Source organism: Heptranchias perlo, chromosome 5, assembly GCF_035084215.1.
Source record: "Heptranchias perlo isolate sHepPer1 chromosome 5, sHepPer1.hap1, whole genome shotgun sequence".
Taxonomy (NCBI): Eukaryota; Metazoa; Chordata; class Chondrichthyes; order Hexanchiformes; family Hexanchidae; genus Heptranchias; species Heptranchias perlo.
Window position 1 is genome coordinate 104,682,579 of NC_090329.1, and position 22,683 is coordinate 104,705,261.

The following is a 22,683-nucleotide window of genomic DNA, read 5'->3' on the forward strand; positions in this document are numbered from 1 at the left end:
AATTGCCTCCGACACTCTGTATTTTAGTGACCAGTGAGGCCCGCTGGCGATTATTTTTACCACTTATATCGGGTAAATCGCGATAGCACCAACCCGCCCGCTCTAAATGGAGGGGACTGTAAATAATTCCAAATTAAAATGGTCAGCTTTTCCTGACGTGAATCTGTGCTTTCCTTATTTTGTTTGTCTTTGTTTCTCTACCTAGGCCCACTGGGAAGGACTAACGGGCAGAATTGCTTTCAATAGTACCAATGGCTTGAGAACAGATTTTGATTTGGATGTGATTAGCCTCAAGGAGGAAGGCCTTGAAAAGGTACTTGGGCTCTTCTTTAAGCCCGATAAGCTGGTAGAAAGAAAATATGATGAAATATTAATGAGGAAAATGAATACATTTATTCTGTGTCTGGCAAGATGACTCCATAGCATGCTGTGTCCACATTTGTACTGCCATGAATAATTTACGTCTCGATTAATAATCTTGGAAGCACACTAAAGTGTATGAAAACTAGATTCAGATCTGATATGCACCTTAGACAAATAAGGAGCAATTTTATAAGTCGGCACTCCAGGCAGGGAGCCTCACCCACTGGGAATGCATATCAGAAATTAATTTCTGACCATTTCCGAGTATAAGAAAGGTCATGGATAAGATCTAGTAATGTTAAGATAAGTGCATTTTAACCATATTACCCTTTTTTTTCTTGCTGAAACGTTGTGCCCATTGTTGAAAAATGATTTGTTTTTGCCCCACCACCAATGGGTTTCTCCCCAACTGAGGTGTTTGCAAGAAAAGGATGAGGACCAACAAAGGCATATCAGGCATGTCAGCTGCATGAGAGGCACTCTGTACCCATCCGCTAGTACCTACACATCAGCATCTGCAGTCAAAGATAGCCACATCTTGCTTTAGTAGCCGATTGGCCTCGTTCCATCCTTTCACTGCAACCTCCTCCAGCCTTACATCCCCTCTCTTCGCTTTTGATAGTTTTTTGAAAACCTTTGACCAAGCTTTTGGTCACTCCTCCTAATACCCCCTCAATGGCTTGGTGTCCATTTCCTTAATCTGTATGAGTGCTCAGGACATGTTTCAATGGTAATAGGTAGTATATAAGTGTAAATAGTTATTTTTGTTCTTGATTGCTGCTTCCTGATAAAAGCAACTTCCAAAGGTTGGTAAAACGGCACTATTTCCCCAGGGTTTCCACAGGCTTTTCCACTAAAGATAAAGCAGATGAGCGGGAGTACCCCTGCGGACATTCACCCTCTGTGTCTGCAACCAAAGCTTAAATGACAACCCAGACTGTGTGTGCCTAATGATTCTTAGCACTGTGCTTCTCTTCGCTGTCAATGTATGAAAAATATGCTTGTAATGTAAACGTGCTTCTCTTAGGTGGTACCTCAGGGGCTGAAGTGCACCAGGTGGCTGGCCACTGTTTTGCTATTGGAGCCTCTTGGGACTGAGGTGACCCTTGTCTCATGGTACCTGTATCCTGAGAGGAACTGCCTTGGCCCTGCATCTTTTTAGCCACATACGCAAGCATTGGAGGGCTCATAAGCCATCTGATCATCTTACTTTAATGGGAGTTGACTCACCTGCACTAAACCTATTTGTATAGTAGCAGGAATCAGGAGAGTAACAATGAAGCTGTCTTATGATCTGGACTGGATTGCAGTATCTTACGCATGTGTGCTTCTTCAATATATCCAAAGGTGGAGCGAGTTAACACTAGTTGAGGCAAAGTTTGGTTCAATTTTAAAGCTGCCTTATTCCATTCTAAGGTAAAACATACGGAGCAATAGGTATGACAGGAGTTGCTTAGTTTAATCAGTACAACTCATATTCATGTAATGACACAAAGTAAAGAGCACCTAATGATACCTCCACTCTGGTGGGTTGTCTTACTTAACTTAAATAGAACAATCACTCTTCACCCTGTCCTATAGCCCAAGGCAGAACCTCTCCTTCTGTAGACTCTGGTGTTTTCAACTTTTCCACAGCACTTCGCTGCCTAACTGACTTTGTAATATCTGTGTTCTGAGAACACTCATTCTTACACACACACATGCACACGCACACACACGCATACACGTCCTGATTTTAACCTAACCCACCTGGTGGGAATGGGGCAGCTTTGATCGAGTCAGACGACTGTATTACACCATGCCCCATTTTGGCCGGTGCAATATCGGGCAGTCTGGAGGCTGCCTGGCCGACAGCAAGGTGAATACTGGAGGAGGGGTGATGATTGTGGTGGCGTGAGGGGCGGGGGCGCGGTGGGGGGAGGGGTGGAGAGAGTGGCAGAGAGCCCAGGGTGGCAACAGTCCAAATTATTTTTGTGGGGCTTGGAGTAGCAATGGCCCACAAAAATAATTTAAAGTTTGCCTTTCTAGGGCCATCTTCAGCTGTACCTCAAGTAAAACTAGCCAGAGAGTGCATGGAGTCGGCTCTGACCAGTTCTGCCCTAAAATGGCAATTGAGGTCCTATGCACATCATAGGACCTCCCCCCCACCTTCCCCCCACCCCGATTTGCCAAATGAACAGGTGGGCACTTTGACTGCCCAGTGGTAGGCCCCCCCCCCGCTGTAAAAATGGAGACAACCAGAAGATTGGTGCTGACGGGGCAGTAAATCTACTGACCCCATTCTGAAGCTGTTACTGCCCCCTTAGCGGTGATTTCGGTAAGTTCAAATCGACCCCAATGAGTTTTGAGTGAAATGTGCAGCCTGGGTACCAAATTTAATAATAGATTTAAGAACATAAGAAATAAGAAATAGGAGCAGGAGTAGGCCATACAGCCCCTTGAGCCTGCTCCGCCATTCAATAAGATCATGGCTAATCTTCGACCTCAACTCCACTTCCCCACCTCCCTTGATTCCCCTAGAGTCCAAAAATCTATCTATCTCTGCCTCGAATATACTCAATGACTCAGCATCCACAGCCCTCTGTGGCAGAGAATTCCAAAGATTCACAAACCCTCTAAGTGAAGAAATTCCTGCTCATCTCAGTCTTAAATGTCCGACCCCTTATCCTGCGACTATGACCCCCAGTTCTAGACTCTCCAGCCAGGGGAAACAACCTCTCAGCATCTACCCTGTCAAGCCCCGTCAGATTTTAATTATTTAACTTGGCTTTTTAAAAGAATTAATTTCATAATCGGATTCAGCCAGGATAATTTGTTTTGCCTCAGCAGCTGCCTGTGGATTTCTATAAAGTTTTATTTGGATAGACAATAATCTCTGCCTGAATGCGTCAATTTTGGAATATTTTCATGTGTGGTTAAAATGATTGAGCTTTCACTGCTGCAAATTAATTAATAAGCAAATGAAGTAGCTGTCGACCTTTATTTGAATGGATTTTGATGTGTGGATACATCATTGTCAGAATGACTGCACCTGGGACTGTAGTATGGTTTGGAAAGTTCTCGAATAAAATAGGAGGTTACATATTTCAAAATGTAGAAGTTTTAAACTGTCACGATCTGGTCATGGAACCATGTTATACATTTTGTGACTGAATATTTCCAATTTACAGAATCAGCAATATTCTTTGATGGACACAATCTTAGTTGAAATTAGGTTGATGGAAAATTGGAACTTAGACTGCAATGTTTGAAGTGCACTCACATTTTATACTTTTGAAACTATGGGGTGATTTTAAGGATGAGCAGGATCGGTGTGGCTAGAGGTTTAGCAGGTCGGGACACTGTCCAACACTCTGAAGCATGAGACCTGGGAGATTCTAACTCCTGGGCCTTATGTACATGATCAGAGTCAGTCTCTCTCAAACCCGGCGGGAAGAGCTGCGTGGATGGGAGCGGGATTTCGGGTGGCAGGAACTCGATTGAAGGGTCCTCCCACACTAAGGTAAGTGCTTGGGAGAAGGGTCAGGTGGTCAGAGGGGGAGAGAAGCACGGGACAGTGGAGGCCCGAGGTTTTCTTGTGGAAACAGAACAAAAATGAAAACAAACTTACCTTTCTGAGCTTCCTCTAGCTCCGGCTGCTGTTTCTGACAGGTTTGACCTGGCGGGGACTCACGCAGGCCTGGGGTTAATATTGCAATTAGGCCCCAATGATGTCTTCGGACCCCAATCTGCATATTTAAAGAAAGTCCCCGCTGCTTTCCGCTCGCCTGCTAAAAAGAACAGGTTAATATCGGGACCCGCGGAAAGGTAGCAGGGTCGGAGGAGGTAAGTCGCATGGGGCATTTCATGCCCTATGAGTGAAATTCAGTTCCCAAAGTCAAGTTTATTCATGGTGCTTCAATCTGGACTAGTGTGAACCATTTTCTGTTTGTGTCTTCATGCCTGTTTTATTGGATGATTGCTTCAAGTTTCTTTGGTTGCAAGTTAGGCTCCTGGACTATCAATCACACATGAAGGCCATGAGTTGGGGGTGCAGCATCTCACATAAGGGGTCATTAAGAAATCCTGCTGTAGGAGTTCATGGAAGATGAAACTCCATGGTGGTGGGAAGGAAGCAAGAAAGGAAATCAGAGAGAAAATGTAATTCCAGAATTGTTATTTGTTAATTATTGGAAATTCTGTCACGTTCAGTTACAATTTAAGAAAGAGATTATCTTTCAATAATGAGGTTTTTAAAGCTTCACTAACAAAGGGCTCATTTTCAAATTGCATATGTTACTCTCCATTATAGGTTGGGACCTGGGTAACAGGCAGTGGCTTGAACATGACTGAGAATCGCAAAGGAAAGACAGCTAACATCACTGATTCATTATCCAACCGATCATTAGTTGTTACAACGATACTGGTAAATTATTATACATTTCTCACCTTTGATTTGTGACATGTGGTGTTACACTTATGTGCATGTGACGATGTTGAACATAGCAGGTGTAGTATTTCTCAACTGCAATTAATAGGTCTAGAAGTCAACGACATGGTACATTTAGATAATAAGATTTGTCACTGAGAGCGCTACTCTGGCACAGTGGTATGGTTTGGGACATTCTTGCATAAAATGCAAGATGAAATATTTCAAAATATACATGCTTCAAACCATTTGTTTTTGAGAAAAGTAGGAGACAGGGTCAAGTTTCGTGTAAAATGCTTCCAAGATTGAAAAAAGTAAGACGGAAGATGAGGTAACTCAGGAAGTAGCAGTTAAGTGATGATGAGCTTACGTTTTAAAAACATGTCGGAGCAAGAGAAGACTGAGAGATGCAAGGTTTTCCACACGAATGAGGTCCTGGTGCTATGTTCCACATTATCCAACTGATTATTTCTACACTGTCCTCTGAGAGACAATTATTGTCAAAAGAAGATACTGGTGATTTGGATTACAAATGTTTAAAGTGGGCTTTTAAACTTTTTGAAACAATGAGCCATATTTTCATCTTTGTAAGAAATTTCATGAAAAAATCCGTTAGAGAGTGGTAAAGTGGTAAAAGAACAACGAGGGTGAAATTGGTCTTGGGCGGGTGTGCAGAATGGGCAATAGCGAATCGGCCGCCCATTTTACACCCCGCCTGATTTTCTTTTCCATTAAAGCAGTGATTAGTGCAGGAGGAGAGACCATCCCAAAAGCACATAGGAGGTGCACAAGTTGCAGATCCGCCATAGCAGAGTTAGATATCTGGACATAGCAGAGCAGCAGTGGATGGTAAGACAGTGCTGAGCAGTGAGCCTGGAACAGTGCCATGCCAACTGATCCACAAAGACCTAAAGGGACAGTCAATCATCCGCACTGCACTATCAGTGGCAGTGGAGGACACTACTGCCCTCAACTTTTATGCCACAGAGTCCTTCTGGGTACCAGAGGGGATATTGCAAGAGTCAGGCATTTGTCTGTGCAAAATTTCATTAGCAAAGGCAGCTTAAGTTTTTCCAAAATCATGTCTTATGCAAGGTACATGGCATCATTGACTGTATGGAAGTAGTCATCTATGGGCCTGCCAACAACTCATGGCATACCAACATCAGATAATATTGCTCATTGGTACGCAGTTCCTGAAGAATACATATGAGGGGTAATTTCCACCTGCGCTCTCTGTGGGGATCCATAAACAGTTGGAACATCAAGCACAGTACACGCTGGGATTTGTGATTTAGTGCTCTGTCGGGGTGGGAGGAAGATGGAATGCTGGGAGTGCAAAGTCAGAAAATTATCCTGTGGTGGTTTCATTTTGAGGCAGTCTGATAAAGCACAGCTCTTTGAAGATGAAGGAAGGATGGCGACTTGGGCCCTTGGAGATATGGGGTAAGAGCTGCCACCATGGCCGAAAATGAATCTATACCATGTACCCAGCGGAGAACAGATACAGCAAAGAACGTAGTCTGGCCTCATTTGAAGTGCTAACACCAGTCTATCCAAAGACACATTTGCAATCACAGATCTCAGAATCATTGAATGGTTACAGCACAGAAGGAGGCCATTCGGCCCATCGAGCCCATGCCGGCTCTTTGTAAGAGCAATCCATTCCCTTGCTCTTTCCCCGGAGCCCTGCAAATTTCTTCCCTTCAAGTATTTATCCATTTCCTTTTTGAAAGCCAAGTTTGAATCTGCTTCCACCACCCTTTCAGGCAGCGCATTCCAGATCATAACTACTCGCTGCGTAAAAAAGTCTTTCCTCATATTGCCCTTGGTTCTTTTGCCAATCACCTTAAATCTGTGTCCTCTGGTTCTCAACCCTTCCGCCAATGGGAACAGTTTCTCTTTATATACTTTATCCAAACCCTTCATGATTTTGAACACTTCTATCAAATCTCCTCTCAACCTTCTCTGTTCGAAGGAGAACAACCTTAGCTTCTCCAGTCTATCCATGTAACTGAAGTCCCTCATCCCTAGAACCATTCTAGTAATCTTTTCTGCACTCTCTCTAAGACCTCCACGTCGCTTCCTACAGTGCGGTGCCCAGAATTGGACACAATACTCCAGTTGTGGCCAAACTAATATTTTATAAAAGTTCAACATAACTTCCTTGCTTTTGTACTCTTTGCCTAGATCCTGAATGCTTTTTTAACCGCTTTCTCAACCTGCCCTGCCACCTTCAACGATTTGTGCACATATACCCCCAGATCTCTCTGTTCCTGTTCCCCTTTTAGAATTGTACCCTCTAGATTATATTGCCTCTCCTCGTTCTTCCTGCCAAAATGTACCACTTTGCACTTCTCTGGGTTAAATTTCATCTGCCATGTGTCCACCCATTCCAGTAGCCTGTCCTCTTGAAGTCGAGTACTATCCTCCTCACTGTTTACTACACTTCTAAGTTTTGTGTCATCTGCAAATTTTGAAATTGTGCCCTGTACGTCCAAGTCCAAGTCATTAATATATATCAAAAAAAGCAGTGGTCCGAGGACTGACCCCTGAGGAACACCACTGGACACCGTCCTCCAGTCCGAAAAACCGTTCACCACTACTCTCTGTTTCCTGTCACTTAGCCTATTTTTTTATTCGTTCATGGGATGTGGGCGTCATTGGCGAGGCCAGCATTTATTGCCCATCCCTAATTGCCCTTGAGAAGGTGGTAGTGAGCCGCCTTCTTGAACCGCGGCAGTCCGTGTGGTGAAGGCTCTCCCACAGTGCTGTTAGGAAATGAGTTCCAGGATTTTGACCCAACGACGATGAAGGAACAGCGATATACTTCCAAGTCGGGATGGTGTGTGACTTGGAGGGGAACGTGCAGATGGTGTTGATCCCATGCGCCTGCTGCTATTTGTCCTTCCAGGTGGTAGAGGTTGTGGGTTTCGGAGGTGCTGTCGAAGAAGCCTTGGCGAGTTGCTGCAGTGCATCCTGTGGATGGTACACACTGCAGCCACAGTGCGCCAGTGATGAAGGGAGTGAATGTTTAGAGTGGCGGATGGGGTACAAATCAAGCGGGCAGCTGTGTCCTGGATGGTGTTGAGCTTCTTGAGTGATGTTGGAGATGCACTCATCCAGGCAAGTGGAGAGTATTCCATCACACTCCTGACTTGTGCCTTGTAGATGGTGGAAAGGCTTTGGGGAGTCAGGAGGTGAGTCACTCGCCGCAGAATACCCAGCCTCTGACCTGCTCTTGTAGCCACAGTATTTATATGGCTGGTCCAGTTAAGTTTCTGGTCAATGGTGACCTCCAGGATGTTGATGGTCGGGGATTTGGCGATGGTAATGCTGTTGAATGTCAAGGGGAGGTGGTTAGACTCTCTCTTGTTGGAGATGGTCATTGCCTGGCACTTGTCTGGCGCGAATGTTACTTGCCATTTATGAGCACAAGCCTGGATGTTGTCCAGGTCTTGCTGCATGCGGGCTCGGACTGCTTCATTATTTAAGGGGTTGCGAATGGAACTGAAACCTGTGCAGTCATCAGCGAACATGCCCATTTCTGACCTTACGTTGGAGGAAATGTCATTGATGAAGCAGCTGAAGATGGTTGGGCTTAGGACACTTCCCTGAGGAACTCCTGCAGCAATGCCCTGGGGCTGAGATGATTGGCCTCCAACAACCACTACCATCTTCCTTTGTGCTAGGGTATGACTCCAGCCCTGGAGAGTTTTCCCCCTGATTCCCATTGACTTCAATTTTACTCGAGCTCCTTGGTGCCATATTTGGTCAAATGCTGCCTTGATGTCAAGGGCAGTCACTCTCACCTCAGGAATTCAGCTCTTTTGTCCATGTTTGGACCAAGGCTGTAATGAGGTCTGGAGCCGAGTTGTCCTGGCGGAACCCAAACTGAGCATCGGTGAGCAGGTGATTGGCGAGTAAGTGCCGCTTGATAGCACTGTCGACAACACCTTCCATCACTTTGCTGATGATTGAGAGTAGACTGATGGGGCGGTAATTGGCTGGATTGGATTTGTCCTGCTTTTTGTTGTCAGGACATACCTGGACAATTTTCCACATTGTTGGATAGATGCCAGTGTTGCAGCTGTACTGGAACAGCTTGGCTAGAGGTGCAGCTAGTTCTGGAGCACAAGTCTTCAGCACTACAGCCGGGATATTGTCGGGGCCCATAGCCTTTGCTGTATCCAGTGCACTCAGCCGTTTCTTGATATCACGTGGAGTGAATCGAATTGGCCGAAGACTGGCTTCTGTGATGGTGGGGATATCGGGAGAAGGCCGAGATGGATCATCCACTCGGCACTTCTGGCTGAAGATGGTTGCAAACGTTTCAGCCTTGTCTTTTGCACTCACGTGCTGGACTCCGCCATCATTTAGGATGGGGATGTTTACAGAGCCTCCTCCCGTTAGTTGTTTAATTGTCCACCACCATTCACGACTGGATGTGGCAGGACTGCAGAGCTTTGATCTGATCCGTTGGTTGTGGAATCGCTTAGCTCTGTCTATAGCATGTTGCTTCTGCTGTTTCATTCATGTAGTCCTGAGTTGTAGCTTCACCAGGTTGGCACCTCATGTTTTAGGTACGCCTGGTGCTGCTCATGCCATGCTCTTCTACACTCCTCATTGAACCAGGGTTGGACCCCTGGCTTATTGGTAACGGTAGAGTGAGGAATATGCCAGGCCATGAGGTTACAGATTGTGCTGGAATACAATTTGGCTGCTGCTGATGGCCCACAGCACCTCATGGAGGCCCAGTTTTGAGCTGCTCGATCTGTTCTGAATCTGTCCCATTTAGCACGGTGGTAGTGCCACACATCACGTTGGATGGTGTCCTTAGTGCGAAGACAGGACTTCCTCTCCATGAGGACTGGGCGGTGGTCACTCCTACCAATACTGTCATGGACAGATGCATTTGTGACAAGTAGATTGGTGAGGACGAGGTCAAGTAAGTTTTTCCCTCGTGTTGGTTCGCTCACCACCTGCCGCAGGCCCAGTCTGGCAGCTATGCCCTTCAGGGCTCGGCCAGTAGTTGTGCTACTGAGCCACTCTTGGTGATGGACATTGAAGTCCCCCACCCAGAGTACATTCTGTGCCCTTGTTACCCTCAGTGCTTCCATCCAAGTGGTGCTCAACATGGAGGAGGACTGATTCATCAGCTGAGGGAGGATGGTAGGTGGTAATCAGCAGGAGGTTTCCTTGCTCATGTTTGACCTGATGCCATGAGATTTCATGGGGTCCAGAGTCAATGTTAAGGACTTCCAGGGCCACTCCCTCCTGACTGTATATCACTGTACTGTCACCTCTGGTTGGTCTGTCCTGCCAATGGGACAGGACATACCCAGGGATGGTGATGGAAGAGCCTGGGATGTTAGCTGAAAGGTATGATTCTGTGAATGTAGCTATGTCAGGCTGTTGCTTGACAGCTCTCCCAATTTTGGCACAAGTCCCCAGATGTTAGTGAGGAGGACTTTGCAGGGTCGACTGGGCTTGGTTTGCTTTTGTTGTGTCCAGTGCCTCGTGGTCTATCCGGCTTTATTCTTATTATGACTTTTTTTAGCGAGATTGTGCAACTGAGTGGCTTACTTGGCCATATTCAGAGGGCAATTCAGAATCAACCACATTGCTGTGGGTCTGGAGTCACATCTCGGCCAGACCGGCGGGTTTCCTTCTCTAAAGGGTATTAGTGAACCAGATGGGTTTTTACGACAATCCGGTAAGTTTCACGGCCACCATTACTGATACTAGTATTTTATTTCTCGGTTTTATTTAATTAAATTTAAATTCGCCAGTTGCCGTGGCGGGATTTGAACTCATGACTCCATATTATTAGTCTAGGCCTTCGGACTATTAGTCTAGTAACATAACCACTATGCTACCATACCCGGCAGGTTTTGTAGCCACGCTGCCATTGCCCCTTTCATTCCATGGGCTTCAATTTTGCTGCCAAGCCTATTATGTGGCATTTTATCAAACGCCTTTTGAAAGTCCATATACACAACATTAACCACATTGCGCTCATCAACTCCCTCATCAAAAAACTAAATCAAGTTCGTTAAACACGATTTGCCTTTAACAAATCCATGCTGGCTTTCCTTTATTCATCCACATTTGTCCAAGTGACTATTAATTTTGTCCTGGATTATTGTTTCTAAAAGATTCACCACCACCGTGGTTAAACTAACTGGCCTATAGTTGCTGGGTTGATCCTTACACCCTTTTTTGAACAAGGATGTAACATTTGCAATTCTCTAGCCCTCTGGCACCACCCCCATATCTAAGGAAGATTGGAAATTTATGGCCAGTACCTCTGCAGTTTTCACCCTTACTTCCCTCAGCAACTTAGGATGCATCCCATCCGGACCGAGTGATTTATCTACTTTAGGTACAGCTAGCCTTTCTAGTACCTCCTCTTTATCAATTTCTAGCCCATCCAGTATCTCAACTACCTCCTCTTTTATTGTGATTTTGGCAGCATCTTCTTCCTTGGTAAAGACAGATGCAAAGTATTCATTTCGTACCTCAGCCATGCCCTCTGCCTCCATAGGCAGATCTCTTTTTTGGTCCCTAATCAGCCCCACCCCTCCTCTTACTACCCGTTTACTATTTATATGCCTATAGAAGACTTTTGGATTCCTTTATCTGTTAGCCGTCATTCTGTTTTCATAATCTGTCTTTACCTCTCTTATTTCCTTTTCCACTTCTCCTCTACTTTCTATATTCAGCCTGGTTCTCATTTGTATTATCAACCTGACATTTGTCATGCTTCATCTTACTCTATCTCTTTCATCATCCAGGGAGCTCTTGGTTTAGTTGCCCTAACTTTCCCCCTCGTGGGAATATACCTAGACTGTACCCGAACCATCTCCTCTTTAAAGGCCACCCATTGTTCGATTACAGTTCCGCCTGCCAATCTTTGATTCCAATTTACACAGGCCAGATTCATTCTCAACCCTCTGAAATTGGCCCTCCTCCAATTAAATATTTTTACTCTAGATTGCTGCTTGTCCTTTTCCAGAATTAATCTAAACCTTATGCTACAATGATCACTGTTCCCTAAATGTTCCCCCACTGACACTTGCTCCACTTGACCCACCTCATTCCCCAGAACTAGATTCAGCAATGCCTCTTTCCTCATTGGGCCGGAAACATACTGATCAAGAAAGTTCTCCTGAACACACTTCAGAAATTCCTCCCCTAAGAACATAAGAACATAAGAAATAGGAGCAGGAGTAGGCCAATCGGCCCCTCGAGCCTGCTCCGCCATTCAATAAGATCATGGCTGATCTGATCCTAACCTCAAATCTAAATTCATGTCTAATTTCCTGCCCGTTCCCCGTAACCCCTAATTCCCTTTACTCCCCTGCTTTGCCCTTTACACTATTACTATCCCAGTCTATATTAGGATAGTTGAAGTCCCCCATTATCACTACTCTGTAGTTCTTGCACCTCTCTGTAATTTCCCTGCAAATTTGCTCCTCTATATCCTTCCCATTAGTTGGTGGCCTATAGAATACACCCAGTAGTGTAATGGCACCTCTATTTTTTCTTAACTCTAACCAAATAGATTGTGTCTTTGACCCCTCAAGGACATCCTTTTTCTCCAGCAATGCAATATTCTCCTTAATCAATACTGCCACCACCCCCCTGCTTTTTTTCCTTCCCTATCTTTCCTGAACACCTTGTATCCAGGAAGATTTAATCCCCAATCCTGCCCTTTTTTGAGCCAGGTCTCTATTATTGCCACTACATTATATTCCCATGTGGTTACTTGCACCTACGGCTCGCCAAACGTATTTACCACGCTTCGTGCGTTTACACACATGCACTCTAAACCTATCTTAGAACTTCTCATATTCTCTATTAGTCTGATCCCACCTAATACTGTACTATTTCTTACTCTAGTCCTATCTGTCTCTCCCAATCCTTTGTGCACCTTGTTTCTCCTTTCTAATGCTACATCCTGGTGTCCATCCCCCCGCCAAATTAATTTAAACCCTCCCCCTCACCACCAGTTAACCTCCTCGCAAGGATATTGGTCCCAGCTCTGTTGAGGTGCAACCTGTCCATCTTGAACAGGTCCCTCCTGCCCCTGAACTGGTTCCCATGCCTCAAGAATCTGAAGCCGTCCCTCCTGCACCATGTCTCTAGCCACACAGTAACCTGCCTTATCTTCCTATTTCTGTACTCACTCGCGCATGGCACTGGGAGTAATCTAGAGATTACTACCTTTGAGGACCTGCTTTTTAACTTCCTCCCTAGCTCCTGAAACTCTGACCACAGGACCTCATCCCTTTTCTTTCCTATGTCTTTGGTACCCACATAGGAACATAGGAACAGGAGTAGGCCATTCAGCCCCTCGTGCCTGCTCCGCCATTTGATAAGATCATGGCTGATCTGTGATCTAGCTCCATCTTTGGCCCATATCCCTTAATACCTTTGGTTGCCAAAAAGCTATCTATCTCAGATTTAAATTTTGCAATTGAGCTAGTATCAATTGCCGTTTGCGGAAGAGAGTTCCAAACTCCTACCACCCTTTGTGTGTAGAAATGTTTTCTAATCTCACTCCTGAAACCATGACTTCTGGCTGTTCCCCTTATAGTCGCTTTATCTGTTTTGCTTTTGCAAAGAACTGCATCTTTTCAGTTTGCTTTTCTTTAGGACAAGTGACACCTTATTTTCTGCACAACAAGTCATGTTAAAATTTAACGGCATTGAGGATAGATTCAGTGACTCATTGCTCTTAGCGGGGCTCACACTCAAGAGGAATGCATTTCTCTAAGCTTTTGCACACTCCATTGCTGTATTATCAAAGTTTTTGACATTTATGTTGTTTAATTGGCTTATTGGCTGCTTGAAATGGGTATTATTACAGGCTCATTGTGATTGTCTGGTTTTTGGTTGTTCCCACAAATGAATTTGTACAAAACTGTGCACTGCAGAATCACTCGCACCTGTCATTTTACTTAGGGGCGGTAGCAACAAAGAAAACTGTGTTAGCTTTTTGTTTGGAAAGGAAAAAAAGGAAGATTCTGGCCCATGCTTGGACTGTAGTTCCCCACAAAAGATTATCGCTTCACTTTGAACTGAAGTGAACCTGTGTGAAGTGGGTTGTTTGTGTTATTCTGCTTAATACTCATTTTCATCTTGAGTTAATTAATTCTCCCTATTCACTTCTGGCCGTCATTGGGAGACTGTGACAATGGAGATCAGTTTTTGTCCTGCATTAGTTATCAAGGCTTAGGTTCTTTTAAATATATGGCCAGCAACACAAGCTTAAGCCAAGCCAATACTTTATTGTTACAGTGAAAGTAATGAATGTAAAATATTGATCAGTACTGTACAACGCACATCTCAAAATAATTATTTTACTGTACTTTTAGTGTGACTATGGGAATTCTGTGGGGGGTCTCCGGCCAGACGATTGGTGGAATTCCCTGAGAAATGGCGTAAAAGCCTAAAAATGACTGTTTACACCATTTCTCCGGGGTTTCTGCTGATCTCCTGCTGAAGTTCCGGCAGGAGATCGGAGTAACTCCATCGGAATTCAGGAACATATGTAGCAGATTGCCTCGTAAGATTACATGAGGTTTTATCCAGGCTATATATTTCTGTAACTCATGCTTCAATGTGGTGACTCAAGTCTCAGTGCTGCTGGCTGTGTACTTACATTTAACGTTCCAGGGTTCTCATCCAACTTAAGTACCCCCTTCCCCTCCCATCTTTGTTTTTTTTCCTTTTGTCTTGATCACTGCTGCTTCTGTACTACCTGGACCCAAGAAAGAGCAGGAGAGTGGGACGAAGAGCCAGCACAGGCACGATGGGCCGAATGGCCTCCTTCTGTGCTGTATCATATGACACTATGAAGATAAGCAGTGTGTTCTCAATACAAAAAGATCTGCATTGATTATTGGAGAAAAGCTTGCAATGTTTTATTTTGCAGCATCTCAATGCCTTGGGAGTAATTTTGACTTTGTGCGATAGTGCAAAATGGATGATGGAGAACTGGCATCCTAATTTTTATAGCTCTCCCGATTTTTATTTCCATTGACTTCAAATTACCACCCTAATGTTTTCTTGTGGATTGAAAAACCTATACGACAGGAAATCTCAGGAATCGCTCAGGCATTCTGTGATTAGGCTGGATATCCTTTGAAATATCCAAATCTCCTTGTGTTCGGGAATGTACATATAACGGATCCAATCCTCGGTTCCTGTGGCAAGATAAGAAATCTATTTCTGAACACCAGCGGAATTTATACCAATGTTTTTTTGAATTGTCTCCCCTCTCATTGTCTGTCCCACTTTTCCTTTCCCTCTCTGATTGGCGTAGTTGTACTCCATCAGTCATTTCAACACTTTCTTGCCCTTTACAGGAACACAGCAAACTCTTTTTCTTGCAGTTACATCAAGGCTGACTGAGCAGACGACTAGTTGCAATATATTTACATACAGGCACCGCAATGCATCTTATTGAAACAGTCTCACTCAGGCTGAGGAGCATTGAAGTAACAGCTGTTATTTCAGGCATAACATTTAGGTCCCCGTAATGATTTTCCATAATACTGAATGATATGAATTTTTATATTTATATATATATATATATTTATGCCTGAATGGGAATATTCAGCATCTTCTCTAAAATTGTACAATAAAATGTCCCCTAGCTAAAATAAAAAAATATATAAAATAGGTCCACGACTGAGGTATTGTGTCCAGTTCTGGGCACCGCACTTCACAAAAGATGTGAAGGCCTTTGAGAGGGTGCAGAAAAGATTTACTAGAATGATTCCAGGGATGAGGGACTTTAGTTACATGGATAGACTGGAGAAGCTGAGGTTGTTCTCATTGGAACGGAGAAGATTGAGAGGGTCTAGACAGAGTACATAGAGAGAAACTGTTCCCATTGGCAGAAGGGTCAAGAACCAGAGGATATAGATTTAAGGTGATTGGCAAAGAACCAAAGGTGACAAGAGGAAAAACTTTTTTACGCAGCGAGTGGTTAGGATCGGGAATGCACTGCTGGTGGTGGGGGTGTAGTGGAGGCAGGTTCAATCGGGGCTTTCAAAAGGGAACTGGATAAATACTTGAAAGGAAAAAATTTACAGGGCTAGGGTGATAGGGCAGGGGAGTGGGACTAGCTGGATTGCTCTTGGATAGAGCCAGCATGGACACGATGGGCCGAATGGCCTCCTTCCATGCTGTAACCTTTCTATGATTTTATGATAAAGCAGTTGTTTCCATACATTCTTAAAAATGTAGGACTTAAATTGCACAAATCATTTTTTTTTGCACAATTTGGTGGTGATTCTCGCGGGGGAATCTGCACTATATAGCTACTGAACAAATTGCTCTCTGGGGGCAGTGGTGCTCCTTCTGCCTGCCTCTCGATCTTATGTCGTGGCTCCATTGGGGACACTTCTGGTGACATTCCCAGGCTTCCCCGGCAATTCCAAGAAGCACCCCGATAGGCTCAGTGGGACCCGTGTCTTCTGAGAGTATGTGTAAGTTACATCGTGGGCCTGTGTTGGTCCTAAAGTCGAAAAGACAAACAACAATTGGTCCCAAAAGGACCAAATGCCGTGGACACAGAGGCCAGATTTTGAGGGATTTCAATAAAACTTGTTTTTATCTTCTTCTTTTCAGCCCGAGAAGCCGCCTGAGCCTCTTCTCGGAGAGGTATGGTGTGGCTCCATGTTTCTGCTGCCTCCACGAAGTGGGCACTCCCATTGGACCACTACAAGCTGGATACCCTCCTCTATTTTTAAATGTCCCTAGATTTTTGGATAGGGTAATGGCAGGGGCTTTGTAGTCAGCAGAAGTTCTGCTCTGCTGTACTTCCAGTGATGCAATGGCATGGTGGAATTTGCGAGCTAAGAAATGTTCACACAAGGCTGAGCTGAAGTACTGAGGCTGCCTGCTCACATTTCTAAGGTTGAATATTTTATCTTAGTTCTGTCACAAAATAATACTCAAGCCTCTTTTGTCATAGTAAAGTGAGATGCAAAGGTGTCACCAGGCTCCTGGAGAAGGTATCTTGACATAGAAAATAGTTAATGGGAATTCAGCTGGCTTGTAGCCACTTGTGGGTGCATATGCACATCCTGTCAGTTGATTTATTCTGTAACACTGATGCAAAGCTGCGGGAGATTGACTGCCAATTTGCTCTCTGTCTTTGTCTATTCTGCTTGTGTGTGAGAGAGGTATTAAGTATACGGTATAGGTAAACTCATGTAATGTTTGTTCTTGCAAGGGGCAGAGCCTCAGCATGAAGGGATTATTCAATCATATATTCCAGCAAAATATTTTGAATAATGGCTGTCCAGCAGACAAGGAGTTCAGACTGGTGAACATTAACAACCTGTGTCTTTGGTGTCCATTGAATTAGTCTATAGTTGAGTGGTCAATGCCACCTCTTTAACATCACATTCTTAACAACTTGAAAGAGTCTGGGATACTTGCTAATGAATGTGGTCCGTTTATTACTAATCGTTTCACCTACTTTACTCACAAAAGTTTGAAGCTGCCTTGAGCTTTCTGGTGTTTAAGCTCAACGAATGGCTTTTGACATCGCTGCCATGGGGATGGTTAATAGTGATTCAAAACCGTGAGCCAGAACAATGGGGAATCAAGGCAACTGTAGAGTGCAGTCGATACACCGAAACCGCAAGCACAGTGATCTTTGGTTACTTTCTGGCTTGGGAACAGGAAATGATTACTTTCTAACTTTTTGTGTTTCAAGTTTGACCCTGCATATCATGGTGACCCACCAGGTGGTGTTATTAAAGAGCAGGGCTCAGTTGATTTAGGTTAAAACAATGAATAGAGTGAGAAATACCAATTACACAGAAACAAGTTAATATTATGATCACTCTTTGTCTATATAAATTGGGCTCTTTTGATTTGCTTTACCACAGTGCTTTTCTATTTCCCTATTCACCCCGTAATAGCACACATTCATTCTGACGCATACTTACCCACGGCACATCAATATGTCCAGATGTCCAGTTTAACGCCATATCGTGCTCTGTGATCTAATGTGGTGTGGCACAAAGAGGTTGATAGATGGACAGTGAACGGCATAAAACTGCACAGCAATATTACTAGCACTTTCCTCTGTCCATCCACTATTGGGAGCTTGCCCCTGTTGCAAACAAAATCCTTCTCTGGCTTCTGACCTTCTTAGGATTATGGCCTACATGGCTGCACTCATTCCCAGAGAGAACATTGCAGTTTCAATGTCAGAGCACCATCATCACAAGGATAGCTCCAATTCATGAAGAACCCCCACTATCTCCTTCTCTGGGCAATAAGGGATGGGCAGTAGAGTCATAGAGTCATAGAGTTATACAGCACGGATAGAGGCCCTTCGGCCCATCATGTCCGCGCCGGCCATCAAGCCCTGTCTACTCTAATCCCATATTCCAGCATTTGGTCCGTAGCCTTGTATGCTATGGCATTTCACGTGCGCATCCAAATGCTTCTTGAATGTTGTGAGGGTTCCTGCCTCCACAACCCTTTCAGGCAGTGAGTTCCAGACTCCAACCACCCTCTGGGTGAAAAAGTTCTTTCTCAAATCCCCTCTAAACCTCCCGCCTTTTACCTTGAATCTATGTCCCCTTGTTATAGAACCCTCAACGAAGGGAAAAAGCTCCTTAGTATCCATCCTATCTGTGCCCCTCATAATTTTGTACACCTCAATCATGTCCCCCCTCAGCCTCCTCTGCTCCAAGGAAAACAAACCCAATCTTCCCAGTCTCTCTTCATAGCTGAAGCGCTCCAGCCCTGGTAACATCCTGGTGAATCTCCTCTGCACCCTCTCCAAAGCGATCACATCCTTCCTGTAGTGTGGTGACCAGAACTGCACACAGTACTCCAGCTGTGGCCTAACCAGTGTTTTATACAGCTCCATCATAACCTCCTTGCTCTTATATTCTATGCCTCGGCTAATAAAGGCAAGTATCCCATATGCCTTCTTTACCACCTTATCTACCTGTTCCGCCGCCTTCAGGGATCTGTGAACTTGCACACCAAGATCCCTCTGACCCTCTGTCTTGCCTAGGGTCCTCCCATTCATTGTGTATTCCCTTGCCTTGTTAGTCCCTCCAAAGTGCATCACCTCGCACTTTTCCGGGTTAAATTCCATTTGCCACTGTTCCGCCCATCTGACCATCCCATCTATATCGTCCTGCAGACTGAGGCTATCCTCCTCGCTATTTACCACCCTACCAATCTTTGTATCATCAGCGAACTTACTGATCATACCTTTTACATTCATATCCAAGTCATTAATGTAGACCACAAACAGCAAGGGACTCAGCACCGATCCCTGTGGTACCCCACTGGCCACAGGCTTCCAGTCACAAAAACAACCTTCGACCATCACCCTCTGCCTTCTGCCACTAAGCCAGTTTTGTATCCAAAGTGCCAAGGCACCCTGGATTCCATGGGCTCGTACCTTCTTGACCAGTCTCCTGTGGGGGATTTTATCGAAGGCCTTACTGAAATCCATGTATACCACATCCACTGCGTTACTCTCATCCACACGCCTAGTCACCCCCTCAAAAAATTCAATCAAATTAGTCAGACATGATCTTCCCTTGACAAAGCCATGTTGACTATCCCTGATTAATCCTTGCTTCTCCAAATGCAGCCTTGCCTGTATCACTCATATCCCAAGAACAAAGCTATAGCTGGGTTCCATATACAGCAACTGAGATAATAACCAATTCATCTGCTTTGGGTGGTGTTGAGTTGAGGGATGAATGATGGCCTGGACACTTAGGAGAACTCCCTGCTCTTCAAATAGTACCAGGAGATTTTTTACATTCATCTGAACAGGCAGGTACGGCCTGAGTTTATCACCTCATCTGAAAAACACCAGCTCCAACAGTACAGCACCCTTGCAATATTGCATGGAAGTGTCAGCCCAGATTTCTGCTCAAGTCCTGAAGTGAACTCGGACCCATGAACATCTACATCAGAAATCACAGTGCCAATTTGATTCAGGGAGAGGAAAATTGGCCAGTGTCCTTGTTCCTGGGTGTGTGAAAATCAAGTGAGGAGAGGATTGGGTGCAACTATGCTACCCCCATGATCGGATTGCTTGCTAAAACTCAGGGCTGGATTCTCTTCCCATTGGTGGGTTACTGACAGAGTGGGAGTACCTTTTGTCCGAGTGAATCTGCTGCGATTTCCTCCTGGTGTCCCATTTTGCTTTGTAGGGTGGGTTTAATGCAATAACGTTGTTCCTGATACAGTAACTGTTGCTGGGAGGGAGGAAACTTCAGTACTGGTGCAGCCTTTACAGGGGTCATCCATTTTCCAGCAACGAATACCAGATGTCTCAAGGACCAGCAGCCTTGGAAGTTTCAGCAACAGGAAGAGATTGGAATCTGCTGGCAAACCATTTCATCACCTACTTATCACACCGGAAGCCCATACTATTTGTTATCCACATAATTATTTGGAGTGTGTTTGGGCCAAACGTTGTGGAAGATGGGTTATATAGGTTAGCCACTTGACTCCGATTATATGCGGCAGAATGGGCTCCCAGTGGTCCTACAAAGGGACTTTTTCGGCGAGACTGGTGTTTTATAGGCAGTGTGTATTGCTGCCCTATTTTACTCCATTTTCTGCCCCAAAACAGGTGGTAATTCACAGAAAAGTCTATCAAGAGTCATGAAGGTAAAACCGTTACTTGGGCAAAGTATTTCAGGGCGACCAGTACTTATCGAACTCTATCCCAGCAAGGGTTCAATGCCCTCAGGAGGGAAGGGGAGAAGATTTGCAGATAAAATTGGTGAAAAAAAGAGAAAAAAAATAACAGACCAGGAAAGCCCATTACACTTGGATTATCAGATTTGAAGCAGCTACCTTGCTGGAATGATTTATTGGTGCTTAATCCAATTGCACAGTTAGTAAACAAATGTATTCCCGATACTGCAGAGCCTTGACAAGATTAACTCTGAACAGATACATGATTTTATCAGGGATGACACAACATTAATAATGAACTGGAACATTTTCAAATAGAGGTTAGTGTGAGTTTGATCTGATGGGTTGATAATAAGTTGGCTGTACCGTATTCTGCACTGTAATATTCAACTTTGCAATTATACAGACGAGACTACTCTTCTTTTCCAAAGGTTTGGTTGGCGTTTTCTCAGTCCGCACTTACATTGCATTGTTGAAAATAAAAACTATACCTCAGCATGTGAAATGTCACTTAGCTACCACCATGATTTCCTCCATCCCAGAGCAATTAGAAACCCATGTTCAGTTTTAAATACACGTCATTATGTGTTACCATTGTTCTTTCACTTGTAAGAAAGACCTTTAGGGAGCACTCATACTTATGGTATTTGTCTGTGACAGCCCATACAGGGAATTTTTTTTTTCTATTTCACCCACCTGAAAACTTTCAGCTGAAGATGTTGGCTCATGCTTGGTTATTGCTCCACAGGAACCAGCATTTCTTAGTCTAGACAATGAGTGCTGGCAGTCTAACCTAATGGGTGGTGGTGGGAAAGGGGGAGAATAACATCATACCTGACATTGCACATACACATTTCTTTAGCAGAGGTCACTGGATAGTTTTCTGCAGTTGGAAATCCAGCCAATATTTTCCCCCCTCTTGGCCAAGGAGGCATTTGGTCCTTCCCTACACTACCACCAACCCTGCTAAGATCAGACAACTCATCACAGACTGAGGACCAAGCCAGTAATCAAACCTGGAACCTCCCTGGTCCCCCACACATTGAGTGACACATTTCTCCATTGAGCCATCGGTATAGGGTTTATAGAAAAGTTTAGACATGTTGGGGCTGCTTTTCCTCTCCTATGCACCCAGGGAATATGAAATGCAATATTACAGTTTTCAATTGATAGAAAGAAAGAACTTGGGCTCGATTTTACCGTCGGGTTTCCTGTGGGTTTCCAGCGGGGGGGCCCCGAAAATCCCGATATCCAGTCACGTGACCGGATCGCGCCACGATCCCGACCACTTCCAGGTTCCCCGATGACGTGCGGGGCTGCGTGCGCGGCCCCCGCTGGTGGGAATCCCGCAGGCAATTAAAGCCAGCGAGGTTCCACTTGAGTGTACTTACCTTGCTTGTTGAGGTCATTAAATGAGCTGAATCAGCTGTCAAAACAGGAAGTGTGGGATTTTACCTTCAACGCAGAGTGTTTCCCACACTGGGGGAACCAGTCTCCCTCCAACCAGGCGTGTAGCAGCCAGCAGCCTGTGGCAGCTGCCAAGGTGCACTCCACGGGGGTGGGTGGGGGGGGGGAGAGCCCTCACCCACGCAGGAGGCCACCGCATCACATAGGGCAACCCCTGCCCCCCACCACCCCCCGCCAAGCCAGAGGACAGACCGACGTGAAACCGCAGCCCCAGTCCGAGGAACCACCCACCTACCCTGCACAACCCCTCAGACCAACACCTGCCAGATGGGTGGTGCGTGGACACCCTCGGAGGACGAACAGCATGACCAGCCCCAGCAGCCTCGCAGTCCACGCCGTCCGCCGCAGAGACGTGGAGCCCCCCAACACGGTGCTGTTGCATGCCCACCTGCACAGCAGGAGGGAGGGCAACCGCAGAGAGAGATGCGTCGCAGAGGGCACTACCCTCGCCACAGGGTCCACAGACCGAGGCGCAGCTCCCCGGACCTCTCCGAGCAGCAGTGCACACGGAGGCGCAGATTCACTCGACATGTAGTCGTGGAGATCTGCAGGCTCTTTCATGCCGAGCTGCTCCTGGCTGGCCCCAGCACCATCTGCTTACCTGTCGCTGCCAAAGTCACCACTGCCCTCCACAACTTCTCCTCCGCATCCTTCCAGGGTGCAGCCGGGTACACCGCCGATGTCTCTCAGTCGTCTGCGTGGAAGAGCCCTGCAAATACACCTGCACC

The 22,683-nt window shown here is 45.3% G+C and overlaps 1 protein-coding gene across 2 annotated transcripts in view; it reads left to right on the plus strand.

Annotated features, from left to right (window-relative positions):
- Positions 1 to 22,683, plus strand: part of LOC137321491 (glutamate receptor ionotropic, kainate 2) — a 394,735-nt gene that overhangs the window by 224,362 nt on the left and 147,690 nt on the right. For both annotated transcript variants that reach the window (XM_067983881.1, XM_067983882.1), the window contains exons 8-9: positions 206 to 313; positions 4,655 to 4,768. In XM_067983881.1, coding sequence (XP_067839982.1) covers positions 206 to 313; positions 4,655 to 4,768 — 222 coding nt within the window. The remainder of the gene's footprint in view (positions 1 to 205; positions 314 to 4,654; positions 4,769 to 22,683) is intronic.